Below are 14,512 nucleotides of genomic sequence, written 5' to 3' on the forward strand. Positions count from 1 at the left end.
ATGTCTATCCACGGCCTCCTCTACTGTCAAGATGAAGCTGCACTCAGGTTGGAGGAACATCACCTTATATTCTGTCTGGATAGCCTCCAACCTGATGGCATGAATATTGACTTCTTCTAACTTCCATTAATGCCCCACCTCCCCCTCGTACCCCATCCGTTATTTATTTTTATACACACATTCTTTCTCTCTCTCTCCTTTTTCTCCCTCTGTCCCTCTGACTATACCCCTTGCCCATCCTCTGGGCTTCCCCTCTCCTCCTTTCTTTCCCTGGGCCTCCTGTCCCATGATCCTCTTATATCCTTTTTGCCAATTACCTGTCCAGCTTTTGGCTCCATCCCTCCCCCTCCTGTCTTCTCCTGTCATTTTCGATCTCCCCCTCCCCCTCCCACTTTCAAATCTCTTACTATCTCTTCTTTCAGTTAGTCCTGACGAAGGGTCTCGGCCCGAAACGTCAACTGTACCACTTCCTAGAGATGCTGCCTGGCCTGCTGCATTCATCAGCAATTTTTGTGTGTGTTGGTGACCCTGAAGCTCTAGGACGATTTCGGAGTTGTTCAACACGTTGGACAAAGCAGTCACTTTGAAACTGCCAGAGTTTTGGAGAAAAATGCCGTTGCTTGGTTTGTCCAAGCCGAGGCCCAATTCACACTATGAGAAATTATCGCCAACGACACCAGATTCTACTATGTGGTAGCATCACTAGAAACTCAACAGCTGCAAGAGTGGTGAGCCTACTGGAACACCCTCCTGAACACGATGAATACTGATCGCTGAAACCTCACCTTTTACAAGGAACTTGCTAAATTGGCTGGTAGTCTACACTCAGCGAGGCAGTGGTGCCTCATTCCTCTTCCTTTCTCTACCTCAATAAGCCCTGTCAGCAAATCCCCCAACATAAGGATGCCTGCAGCTGCAAAGCAGACAATGCCAGGTCTGTGTTTTTTCCATGCTTGCTTTGGTACAAGTGCTAGTAAGTGCTGACCACCTTGCAGCTTCAACAGCGCCAGTGGACTGGGACATCAGAGGTCTATGGGGACCATGGGTTCCAGCTGCCTGAGTCGTCTACTGTTGTTTAAAGACACCCTTTCTGGGCAACACTTCCTTTGTGACACGGGTCCTGCCAGCAACACCTATTGATGACAAGACAAAGAGCAACGAAACCTCACTGGAGGCTGTCAGTGGCAGCAGGAGCCAGATTTATGGGACAGAATGGGTGATGTCTGCTTTGGTGGGCAATGTTACACATGGCACTTTGTCCTGGCTAAAGTGGCTATACCTCTGCTCAGTGCAGATTTCCTGTGTGCCCAGGGACTATTAGTCTACCTTAAGAACTGTTGGCTTATGGCTGTCAAGGAGCTTGGGTTGTTACCCTGCTCCCCCAGTAAGTTCCCACAATGACTCTGTGTGTTTGTGAGTGTGTGAGAGAGTCTGTGTGAGTGTGTGAGAAAGTATGCATGTGAGTTTACTCGATTGCTGGGCGAATTTCCAGACCTTACCAAGTCCACGTTCTCCACTACAGTCATAAAACACCGGGTCGAGCGCCACATTTCTACAACTGGCCCATCAGCCCACACCCGTGTGTATAGACTAGACCCAGAAAAGCTGGCAACCTCAAAAACTGAGATTGCCAACAGGGCAAGACTTACCATTGTAGGCTGGTTGAATAGCCCCTGGGCTTCCCCCTCCGTATGGTCCCCAAGTCCGATGCTGGTCGCTGCCCCTGTGGCGATTACTGACACCTTAATGAAGTCACCACCCCTGGTTGTTACCCAGTCCCACACATCGAGACTTTTCCGCACGCTTAGCCAGAAAGTTAATTTTTTCCAAAGTCGATCTCGTTAGCGGTCACCATTAGGAGTCTGTGTGCTTGGAGGACTTTCCTGAAACAGCTGTGTAACCCGGTTTGGCCTTTTTGAGTTTCTGCGCATTCTGGCTGAACAATGCAGTACAGACTTTCCAACGGCTGATGGACTCTGTATCAAAAGACTTAGATTTTCTTTTCGTTATCTGGATGACATCCTTGTTGCCAATGTCTTGAAATCCGAACATGTATCTCGTCTCTGCACACTTTACGAGTGCTTAAGCCAACACTGGTTGATTATTAACCCTGCTAAAGGCCAGTTTGGGTTGTTAACCATTGACTTTCTCGGCTATTGCATCTCCACAGAAGGTTTGAAACCCCTCCTATCGAAGGTACCTATTATTATGGACTTCACTCTGCTCTACACTACTAAAAACTATAGGAGTTTTTAGGCATGGTGAATTTCTATCACCACTTCATTCCATGAGCTGCTGAACTTATGCTCCCCCTGTGTAGTGCCTTAAAGGCAATATCTCTAATCAAATGCTTGACCAGTCAGCGGACATGACCAGAGCATTTGACGATACCATACGAGCTCTTTCTAACGCAACCCTACTGGTGCATCCACTCCGCAACGCACCCATAGCTATTACTACTGATGCTTCAGACCATGCTGTGGGTGCTGTGCACAAGTAGTTGGGTTGAAGGTGTGTGGCAGCCCTCTTGACTTCTTCAGTGGCAGCTCCATTCCCACCCCCCGGAAGAAAAAGACAGCACGTTTGACTGTGAGCTTCTTGGTCTCTGTCTGGCTGTCCACCATTTTCATGTTCTTCTAGAGGGGTGCCATTTCACAGCTTCCGTTGACTACAAACCCCTTGTGCATGCAATATCCAAAATATCAGACCCTTGGTCTGCATGGCAGCAATGCCAACTGGCCTACATATCAGAATTCACAACTGATTTACGACATATTAAGGGGGAAAAATAATCCCGTGTCTGATTGCCTCTCACGGCCAGCCGTTGAAGCCATACACATAGGGGTTGACTACGGCTGAGCTGGCATACGGGCAGCCGTTACAAGTGCCAGGTGATTTTATTCCTGACCACGTACCCTTCTGGTTGGCCTCTCAGCAGCATTACACCCTCCTCAGTAAATTCAATTTCTTTGCACCTATTCCGACCCCCCATTACGGCGTGCAATGTTCTTGGGTTCCTGCTGACCTACATTCCACCTCCATGATGCACACTGACAGCCTCTTAGGCCCCCTTATGATAGCTCATTCCGCGTTATTGGAGCAGAGAGAAAAAAACTTTTAAGCAGAGATAAGTTGGGGCAGGGATCAACCTGAAAGTATTTCAGTAGATTGCCTTAAACTGGCCCATCGAGACTGGAGGACTCTGCTACCATGGCCCTGCCATCAAGACATGACCATGAGTATGTTAACACACCTTTGGACGAGCCAGAGGCCGCTGCTGTTCCTCGACCCCTGAAGCATAGAACCCGAGTGAGGCGGCTCGTTCAAGCTCTGGGCAGGCTCACAATGCCAGTTTTAGTAAATTCTGGGGATGCCTGTAATGGTGATGCAATTGATTGAAATGGACATAATTCAGAACCACCGACATTGAGTTGGGGTTTGCTTTAAGAGGCTGGTCTGACGTGGTTGTGATGTAATTATGTAGAGTACTTCTACCATGCATTGTGTTCAGTTTTGGAGTACAATAAATGAGCTGTTATGGTTTTTCTTAAACATAAAACACCTCACATCATATTATTTGTGGAAACCTGCACTGATATTGCAGAGGGTTCAAAGCAGGTTCATGAGAATGATCATGGAAATGAAAGGATCATCGCATGAGAGGCATTTAATGGCTCTGGGCCTGTACTCAGTAGGGTTTTCAGTGCGGGGGGGGGTATCTCATTGAAACCATTGAATATTAAAAAGTCCTGGAAAGAGTGGATGTGAAGGGGATGTTCTTTATGGTAGGTGAACTGGGACCAGAGGGCAGAGACTCAGACGAGAAGGGCAAATATGAGGAGGAATTTCTTTAGCCAGGCAGTAGTGAAACCATGGAATTCATCGACATGAACAGCTGTGGAGGTTGATAGGTTTGACAGATCATTGACCTGCACTTCTCTTTTTCGGCAGCTTTTACAATTTATTCAGCATTGTTATTGTTTTACCATGTTCTACCTCAGCGCGTTGTGTGATGATCAGATCTGTGTGAATAGTGTATAAGAGAGGCTTTTCCCCGTACCATGGCACCAATACCAGTCTCCAGATTCAACAACTACTTACAAGTGTCGGTGAAGCAGGGGGTGTGAAGCCGTGGCTTTTGGCTGAGTTTGCACAGTTCACTGGGCAGACCATCGTCAGTAAGGCATTGCACCTCCCTCTCCATTGTACCCACACCACAGGTCACAGTGCACTGAAATCATTTCAAAACAATTCAGTATGTGAGATAGACAAGTCACTGTTAAGTACCATGCCCAAAAAATATTATTTCATGTTGAGTCTTTTGATGCAATACATTATTGACTAATAATTCAAATTGTTCATTGGTAGGTAGCTACCAAGTAATCTTACAACTCTATGTTGTTAGTTTATCAGCTGTTAGCTTTCAGTACTGCTAGACTTGATTATAATATAAGGCATGAATATTAACACAAATTGAAGAGAAGAGTGTTTCCTTGCTGACTGAAGGATGTTATTAAATTAAATGTGGTCAGTTCCCGGATTGTGTTCCTGTGTCAGAGATGAGTGACAGCAAGTGTTGGGGAGAAGTTCACATGAACAGCAGAGATGGAGCAGCCTCAAATGAGTGAGGGAGTGCATCTGCTCGGTGGCTCCCGGCTCTGCTAGGCTTCACTCAGCCCCCCCCCCCCCCCCCCTGTTGTGGCTCCTTTGGGGGAGTTTATGGGAGAGAGGGAAGGTGGAAATGTTCCATTCACACCTGGCAGAAGATGCCTGGAGCTCCAGTGCGGCCGGCAATCCCACTCCCATCAACTGCATGGTTTCCGAAACGCTAGGTTATATGTATCTACGGGGTGTGCATAGATCAGCCGTTTCTAACTCAGGGGTTGGGGGTGGTGTGGGGGCTATAGTTGAAACATGAAAGGTCTGCCAGGTTAATGAGTTAACTTCAGGACCAGTTCACAATCTGAACGTCTATGAAGGCTCTCAGTCATCCAGGTATTGTGTATCAAGCAGCAGTAAATCAAGGACTTGCTGCGTTGTGTAGAAGACGTTTCGCCACTCCTCCGAGAGGCTTCTTCAGTTCTGATCCATGCCAAGGTAGAGATGTTAGGACTGCAATGTAAGTAGCTGATAGATGGTGTCATACCTCACCTATTTAACAAAGATGGTGTCATACCTCACCTATCGGACAAAGATGGTGTCATACCCCACCTATTTAACAAAGATGTTGTCATACCCCACCTATCAGACAAAGATGGTGTCATACCTCACCTATTTGACAAAGATGGTGTCATACCTCACCTATCGGACAAAGATGGTGTCATACTCCACCTATTTAACAAAGATGTTGTCATACCCCACCTATCGGACAAAGATGGTGTCATACCTCAGCTATTTGACAAAGCTGGTGTCATACCTCAGCTATTTGACAAAGATGGTGTCATACCTCACCTATCGGACAAAGATGGTGTCATACCCCACCTATCGGACAAAGATGGTGTCATACCTCAGCTATTTGACAAAGATGGTGTCGTACCCCACCTATTTGACAAAGATGTTGTCATACCCCACCTATCGGACAAAGATGGTGTCATACCTCAGCTATTTGACAAAGATGGTGTCATACCCCACCTATTTGACAAAGATGGTGTCATACCCCACCTATTTAACAAAGATGTTGTCATACCCCATCTATCGGACAAAGATGGTGTCATACCTCAGCTATTTGACAAAGATGGTGTCATACCCCCCTATTTGACAAAGATGGCTTCTTTAACCCCTCTTTCAAACCAACTGCCCTCCTGTCCAAAACAGAGGGGGTGGGGTATAACACCAGCTATCAGCTACTTACAGTGCAATCTTAACATCTCTACCCCGGCGTCTCCACAATAGTTCACACCTCCATTCATGCAAAGTTAAGTCTAATGTCTCTTTCATTACCTCGACGACTCCTAATGACCCTCCTGTGATTGCTTTTCCTTTAAGCAACTCACAGAGTTGATAAACTGGAAAAGCTACCCACCATGGATCAGAACTGAAGAAGCCCCTCGAATGAGTGGCGAAACGTCTTCTAGACAACACAGCAAGTCCAATTGCCTTGCTTTACTGCTCCTTAATAAACTAAATGGTCCTTACGGTATCATTCTGTAACAGGAATCTACTCGTTCTGGTCACCTCCCCACAGAAAAGATATCAATAAGCTTGAAAGTGTGCAAATATAATTTGCAAGGACGTTGCTAGAAAATGAGGACCTGAGTTATAAGGGAAAGGATGAACAGGTTTGGATTTTACTACCTGGAATGTAGGAGAATAAGGGGAGATTTGATAGAGGTATACAAAATTATGAGCGTATAGATAGGGTGAATGCATGCAGGCATTTCCCCCTCAGGTTGGATGCAACAAGAACTGGAGGTCAAAGGTTTAGGCTGAAAGGAAAAATATTTAAGGGAGAACTCAGAGGGTGATGTGAGTGTGGAACGAGCTGCCAGCAGAACTGGTGGATGCAGTTTGAATTGTGACATTTACAAGAAGTTTGGATAGGTTCATGGATGGGAAGGGTATGAAAGGCTATAGTCCGGATGTAGATAAATGGGACTAGGTACAAAACTAGGCTGTCATGGACTACGTGGGCCGAAGACCCTGCTTTTCTTTTTTTGTGCCATTGTGCTCCATGATTCCTGACTCAAATGGAGCAAGAGCACTGACTGTATGGTGGAAAGCAGAACTGAATCATTACAAACCAATGGTAACACAGTAGCACAGCATCATCTCCAAACACCCAGGTGTGTTCCTGACCTCCGCTGCTGCCTGAGTAGAGTTTGCATGCCACTGTGTGGGTTCACCACCTCGTCCCCGGACACTCCCGTTTCCTCCCACGTCCCAAGCATGTGCCTGCGTTTGGCTAACTGCAGGTGCTGAGTTGTTACTTCACAGCCCCAGCTGTGATGGGTGGTGGAGAATTGGGGTGACGGGGTTGTTTACAGGCATCTGTGGGAGAGCAGTTTAATAAGCTGGTACATATAATTGCTCTGGGAGCTGGCATACACTCAATGGGCTGAATAGCCTCCTTCTGCGTCATTGGTTTATGAATCTTGATTTTGCTCTGTGTCTACTTCTAAAATGTTTGACTTGGTCTCTGTCCAATTTCTATCCTTTCACTTCTCCTGAATACAATGACTCTTTGACAAATTCAGCTCCAGCTGTGGTCACAATGAATGACATTACCAATTTTTATCAATGCACCATAGAAAACGCTCTGCCTGTGTGTATCATTTATTTTTTATTTATTTATTGAGATGCAGCATGGAACAGGCCCTTCCGGCTCTTTGAGCCACACCGGCCAGCAATCCCCAGGTTTAATCCTAGCCTAATCATGGGACAAGTTACAATGACCAACTAACCTACCGACCCGTACGTCTTTGGACTCTGGGAGGAAACTGGAGCACCCAGAGGAAACCCATGCTGTTACAGGGAGAATGTACGAACTCCAGATAGTGGCGGGAATCGAACCTGGGTTGCTGGCACTGTAAAGTGCTGTGTAACCGCGACGCTGCCACGCTGCTCTGTATAATGTCTTGGTGTAGCAACTGCTCTGCATGCGACCACGAGAAACTGCAGAGAGTTATGGAAGAACTCAGCATATCACAGTGACCAGCTTCCCTTCTAAGGAATCTGTCGATACTTCTCACTGCCTCAGTAAAATCGAAAACCCAACTAACCCCAGACATTCTCTCTTCTCCTTTCCCTATCGAACAGAAGATGCAAAGGCCTGAAAGAGCAAACCGTCAGGCTCAAGCAGGACATCTCCTACCCCAGTGTTCTAAGACTCTTGAATGGGCCTCTTGTCTGATAAATTTAAGTCCTGGCCTCACAATCCACCTCATAATCATTGTGCAATTTATCGTTTACCTGCTCTGCACTTTCTCTTTGGCTTTTACACTTCATTCTGCATTTTCATTGTTTTACCTTACTCTAGCTCAATGCACTAGGTAGTGATTTGATCTGCATGAAACAATTTTCACTGTATCTTGGTGGTGACAATTATAAACAAGTATCTATTCCAATGAATGTCAGAAGCAGATTTGATCAGTGGGGGTGTGATTCTGACTTCTTCCTCTGAAAGGAGTCTTTCTAGCCTGGACCACTCGATAAGCAGCCAGCATAACCAAAAACCCCATATACCCTGGACGTTCTCTTTTCTCCCTTCCCTCGGGGATGTTGTCCAAGCCACCGGCGTGTCACCACAGAGTTGTTAAAAGTTTTCATGCAAACTTTGTCAGAATAATCACCTGACTAAATACAGTCATCTTCGCCATTTTACTGTACTGGAGAACTGAACAGCAAATGCCGAATGGATATTTGCATGGAAAATACCTTGCTCCAGGCTCCCAGCCTCCAGCTGGCTGAGGCATGACACTGCTGGACGTTGCACTCGTGAACACTGGGGGGCGGCGGCATTGGACAGCGGCTCGTTGAGGTTGTTGGCAGGCCGTATGAATAAAGATCTCGCCCAGAGTGGACCTCACTGCAGAAAACTATCCGACGTTGATACCCTGGCCCGCAGCTTGCCGAACACTGTGTGGTTAAATATCAAACACATCTTTAGTTTATAACACATGAATTATGAACACAAAAGAATCTTGAGCAACACAAACAAAATGCTGGAGGAACTCAGCAGGTCAGGCAGCACCTATGGAAGGAAATGGACAATTGACCATTCCTCAGGACTGAAAAGGAAGGGGGAAGAAGCCAGAATAAGACTTGGATTCGTCTATCACCCACCAGCTTGCACTGCGTCCCTCCCATCACCTTCTTTTCTTGGCTCCTTTGCCCTTCCGTTCCTGTCCTAGTGAAGGGTCTCAGCCTGAAACATCAACTGCTCATTACCCTCCATAGATGCTGCCTGAATTGTCGAGTTCCTCCATCACTTTGTGAGTAATACACAAAGTGGAATTCATTTTTGGACTTGGTTTTGTTAGCAGGCTAAAATAGAAAAATAAACTGAATAAAAACTGAAAAGCAAAATGCTACAGATGCTGGAAATCTGAAATAAAAATAGAAGATATGAGGCCAACTGTTGATCAGGCTCCATATCCACGATATGGGTGTAGAATAGTCCCATACTTTGCAATGCTCATCATTCAAAGGACCAAAGGAGGATAGTGTAAATGGTTATAGACCCGGTCAGCTATCCCAACATTCAATTGTCAACTGGCCAACTATCATCCTTTGCCACGATAACATCAATTTTTTCTAAACTCTTTCAAACCCAAAACGTATAACAGGTCCTGTGCCACAAAATGGTGGCATCAAAGGTGGCAGAACAACCCAGAGTAGGACTTACACAAAGAATGATAGGGTACTGGCACGTGCGGTAGAGCAAAGGAATCTGGGAATTCCCTTGAATGTGGCCTCATGGGCAGACAGGGTCATGAAGAGAGCATTTGGCATGTTGGCTTTCATAAATCAATGCATTAAGTACAGGAGTTGACATGTTGAAGTTGTAAAAGGTGTTGTTAAGGCCAGATTTGCAGTATTGTATGCAGTTCTGGCTACCTACCTACAGGAAAGATATCAATAGGATTGAAAGAGTGCAGAGACATTTTTCACAGATATTTCTGGGACTTGAGACATAGGGAAAGGTTGAATAAGTTCGGACTTTATTCCCAGAAGCACAGGAGAATGAGAGGAAGTCTTCTAGAGGTGTATGCAATTGTGAGGAGTACAGAAAGGATGTATGCATGCAAGCTTTTTCCGCTCAGGTTGGGCGAGACTAGAGCGAGGGCACACGGATTCAGGGTGAAAGGCAAAATATTGAAGGAGACTCTGAGGAGGGAGTTCTTCACTCAGAGGGTGGAGCGAGTGTGGAAGAGGTAGATATGAATTCAATTGTAAAATTTCAGAGAAATTTGGGTAGATACATGGGTGGGAGAGTGATGGAGGGAGGTTGCAGGTAGATAGGACTAGGCTGGCATGGACAGTTGGCCTGAAGGGACCTTCTTCTATGTTGTAGTGCTCGATGACTCTGTGTAGTGTGACCCACCAGGGTCACTGTCATGGGAACTTGGAGAACCTGACTGCCCGCACAGTGTTACAGACATCTGCAGCCTTACCTGTGACCATTCCCCTGCAATCCAGATGTGTTCACAAGGTGCAGCGGAGCAGCTTTGTATGGCAGGGGGCTTGGACATGCGGTCACAGTACTCGTCCTCCATCTGCCCGTGGGTGCGGCTGACACATTGAACGCGCCGCTTTCGCACCCCTTCGCCGCACGACACAGAGCACTTGGAACAAGCAGAAGCACAGTCTTAGTGGTGTGCGCAAACGGCCAAGGAAGCGCCAGGCCAGCCACAGATAGAACGAGATTGGGAATCTAAATGCCAACTCTACTGATCACCCGCCTGCCCGATTCAGTCACAGAACTACCTCACTGAATGGATGGTGATACTGTAGATGCAACACCAGTCTAGTTGCTGGATGTACATTTCGCCAGAAAAAGAGTGTTTGCTGTATGGTCTAACATCTGACATGGATGCTGTCACAAGAAAGCAGCATCCATGATCAAAGACTCTCACCATCCAGGCCATGTCTTCTTCCTGCTACTACCATGGGGCAGAGATACAGAAGCCTTAGGTCCAACACCTCCAGGCTCAGGGACAGTTATTACAGCTATTACCTTACAACCACCATACTCCTGACCAGCTTGGATATATTCCATCACCACTACTCTCAACTGATTGCACAACCTCCAGACTCATTACAATTCTTATTCTCAGTATTATTTTTATTTGCCCAGCTTGTCTAATTTGCACATTGTTTTTTGTCAGTCTTGGTCTGCTAATGTAAAGCCTTTTTTTGTAAAATTCTATTGTATTTCTTTTTTCCTTGTAAATGCCTGCAAGGAAATTAATCTCAAAGTAGTATATAGACAAATATAGATACTTTGATAATAAATTTACTTTGAACTTGAACTTTGAACATCTTTTCTTCAGGCTAAATTCACATTGGCCATTGCTGCCTCAGAAAATTACGTCTGACACAGATTTGCATTGGCCAAGGTCACTATGACTTTGCTATAAACTATCTTCAGTTTTGTTTACCATTATATACCCTCTTTGGGCCCTCTATGTGCAATAATATGTCCACTTACTTCAAAGACAATAAACTGTGCGAAGAATGTGTGTTGTGACAGAAAAAGTTGTGACTTGATGCAAGGGGTATTTATGATTTCTGCTGGAGGTCAGATGACAAATGTAAACTGTGTCAAGAAACGAGCTGAGCAGAGATGGATAAATCTGACAAGCCATATTCTTCACCAAAGCTTTCCTCATCCAACTAGAAGCAAATTAGTTTTACTTACATTAACTAGTTCTCAAGACCAATACTTTACTCAAAGAGACCTTGAGCAGATGTGCTGGTAATTTCCTTCAATTATTCTTGGCTAAATCATTGTGGTTCTTTCTGTATTCATCTTCTCTGGACCATTCCTTCACAGAAACCTTTCTGACCAAACCTTTATTGTTTGTGCTCACACCTCCTCAAAATGTGGAATTGGATATGGTACCATAATGTTCCTATGACTAGTCCTGAGATGAGTCATTGCATTCAGGATGCTTTGTAAAGTTAGAACACAGAACAGTACAACACAGAAACAGGCTCCTCAGCCCACAGTGTTGTGCTGACCAAATAAATTAGTGATTTAGTGATCAGTTAGCCAACTAAACAAATCACTGATGCCTACACATGTCAATATCCCCCCCCCCCATTTTTCTCACATTTGTATGCCTATCTAAACATCTGTTAAGGGTCCTTAATGTACCTGCCTCTACCGCTACCTGAGGCAGTGCATTCCAGGCACCTTCCAGTCTTTGTTTAAAAACTTGCAGCCCTGACATCTCCTTTGAAATTACCAAATGCATGTCCTCTGGTATTAGACATTTCAACCCTGAGGAAAAGATACTGTCTGTCTACTCTGTATGCCTCTCATTATCTTATAACGCTCTATCAGGTCTCCTCTCAGCCTCCGCTGCTCCAGAGAAAACAACCCAAGTTTGCCCAACCTCTCGTTATAGCACATGCCCTCTAATCCAGGCAGCATCCTAGTAAACTTCTCCTGCACCATGTCAAAATTCTCGACATCATTCCTAGAATGGGGTGATCAGAATGGTATGCAATATTCCAGATGCAGCCTAAGTGGAGTTTTATAAAGCTGAAACATAATTTCCTGACTTTGAACTCAGTGCCTCAACTAATAAATGCAAGCATGCCATATGCCTTCTGAACCATCCTATCAACCTGTGTAGCCACTTTCAGAGAACTATGAACCTGCACCCCAAGATCCCTCTGCTCATCAACACTGCTTGAATCAATAAGGATACTTGACAGTTGTATCAGGTCTTGATACTATCACCTCTTATAAAGTAAAATCAAGCGACATAGATCTTTGCTTCCAGGTGAGCTCAATGCCCTTGATGCTTGCTTTGACCTTCAACTGAGGGAACAATCATAAATTCTCACAGACACCGATAATCCTGTAAATTCTGACTCTGAGGCTGATATGCAACATCTTTCAGGAGGGTGAACCCACAGAAATCATATAACCCAGGTGAGGTACCTGGCCAAGTACTAAAGTCCTGTGCCAATCGACTGGCTGGAGTGTTCACTGACATCTTTAGCCTTTCACTTCAGCAGTCTGAGGTGCCCGCCTGCTTCAAGCAGTTTCACATATCCCGGTGCCTATGAAGAACATAGTAACCTGCCCCAATGACTATTATCCAGTAACACTTACATCCACAGTGATGAAATGTTTTGACAGACTGGTGATGAAACATATCAACTCCTGCCTGAGAAGTGACTCGGTAATTTGCCTACCGAAGCAACAGGTGTCCGCAGCAGATGCCAACGCACCAGCTCTTCACTCAACCCTGGAACATCTGAACAGCAAAGATGCATACATCAGGATGCTCCTTATCAACTACAGATTGGCATTTAATACTATCAAACCTAATTAATAATCTTCAAGACTTTGGCCACAATACCTCCTTGCACAATTGGATCCTTGATATCCTCTCGTGCACACCACAGTCAGTTCAGATTGACGACATCTCCTCCTCAATTTTAATTAGTACGGGTGCACCACAAGGCTGTGTGCTTAGCTCCCTGCTCTACTCACTTTATGCTTATGATAGTGAAGCTAAGCACAGCTCCAATGCCATATTCCATTTTGCCAATGATACCACAATAGTAGGTTGAATTAAAAGTGGTGTTGAATTAGCAAATAGGAGGGAAATTAAAAATTTGGCTGAGTGGTGCCATAACAATAACCTATTACTCAATATCGGAAAGACCAAGAAGCTATTATTGACTTCAAGAGGAGGAAACTAGAGATCCATGAGCTAGTCCTCATCGGTGAATCAGAGATGGAGAGGATCAGCAGTTTTAAATTCCTTGGTATAATCATTTCAGGGGACCTGTACTGGACCCAACACATAAATGCAATTATGAAGAAAGCACGTCAGTGCCTCTACTTCCTTAGGAGATTGTGAAGATTCAGCAGGACGTCTTAAACTTTGACAAACTTCTATAAATGTGGAGTGGGGAGTATATTGACTGGCTGTATCACAGCCTGGCATGGAAACACCAATGCCCTTGATTGGAAAATTCTACAAAAATTAATGGATACAACCCAGTCCACCACAGGTAAAGCCCTCCTAACTATTGAGCATATATACATGAAATGCTGTCACAGGAAAGCGGCATCCAACATCAGGGACCCCCACCACACAGGACATGCTTTATCCTCGCTGCTGTCATTAGGACGAAGGTACAGGAGCCTCAGGACTCACACCACTAGGTTCAAGAACGGTTATTACTCCTCAACCATCAGGTTCATGAACCAAAGGGGATAACTTCACTCAACTTCACTTGCCCCATCATTGAGATGTTCCCACAACATATGGCCTCACTTTCAAGGACTCTTCGTCTCACGTCCTCGCTATTTATTGCTTATACGTTTATTATTATTATTTACTTCTTTCTGTATTTGTCCAGTTTGTTGTCTTCTGCACTCAGGTTGAAAGCCTCATTTGCTCAACTTTTCCCCATGCTCTCTTATCCAGGCAGCATCCTGGTAAATCTTCTCTGCACCCTCTTTAGAGATTCCACACCCTAATGAGGCAATCAGAACTGAACACAATATTCCGAGCGTGGTCCAACCAGAATTTTCTCGCGGCTCTTTAAACCAATTTCCTGACTAATGATGCCCAATATACCATAGGTCTTCTTAACAACCCTATCAACCTGTGCATGGATCTATGGGATCTATGGATGTAAGCACCCAATCCTTATTGGCTTTCATTGATTCCCTTAATTTCCAAAAAGTCTATGCCCCAAATGTGCTCAACACTGAGTCCCTTGAAGGTTGAGAATTCTGAAGATTCAGCAACCTCTGTTGACTGAAGTTCCCCTCTCAGTTCTGAGAGGGTGACTGCTGACTTGTGGCAATGCAAATATC

At 45.1% G+C, this 14,512-nt stretch overlaps 1 protein-coding gene across 3 annotated transcripts in view; it reads right to left on the reverse strand.

Annotated features, from left to right (window-relative positions):
• The window catches only part of LOC134351744 (A disintegrin and metalloproteinase with thrombospondin motifs 20-like), a 697,549-nt gene that overhangs the window by 55,553 nt on the left and 627,484 nt on the right, over positions 1–14,512 (reverse strand). For all 3 annotated transcript variants that reach the window (XM_063058346.1, XM_063058347.1, XM_063058349.1), the window contains 3 exons: positions 10,113–10,283; positions 8,374–8,574; positions 4,102–4,231 (listed from right to left, as the gene is read on the reverse strand). In XM_063058346.1, the coding sequence (XP_062914416.1) occupies positions 4,102–4,231; positions 8,374–8,574; positions 10,113–10,283 (502 nt within the window). The remainder of the gene's footprint in view (positions 1–4,101; positions 4,232–8,373; positions 8,575–10,112; positions 10,284–14,512) is intronic.

The sequence above is a fragment of the Mobula hypostoma genome, chromosome 9 (assembly GCF_963921235.1).
Source record: "Mobula hypostoma chromosome 9, sMobHyp1.1, whole genome shotgun sequence".
Lineage (NCBI taxonomy): Eukaryota > Metazoa > Chordata > Chondrichthyes > Myliobatiformes > Myliobatidae > Mobula > Mobula hypostoma.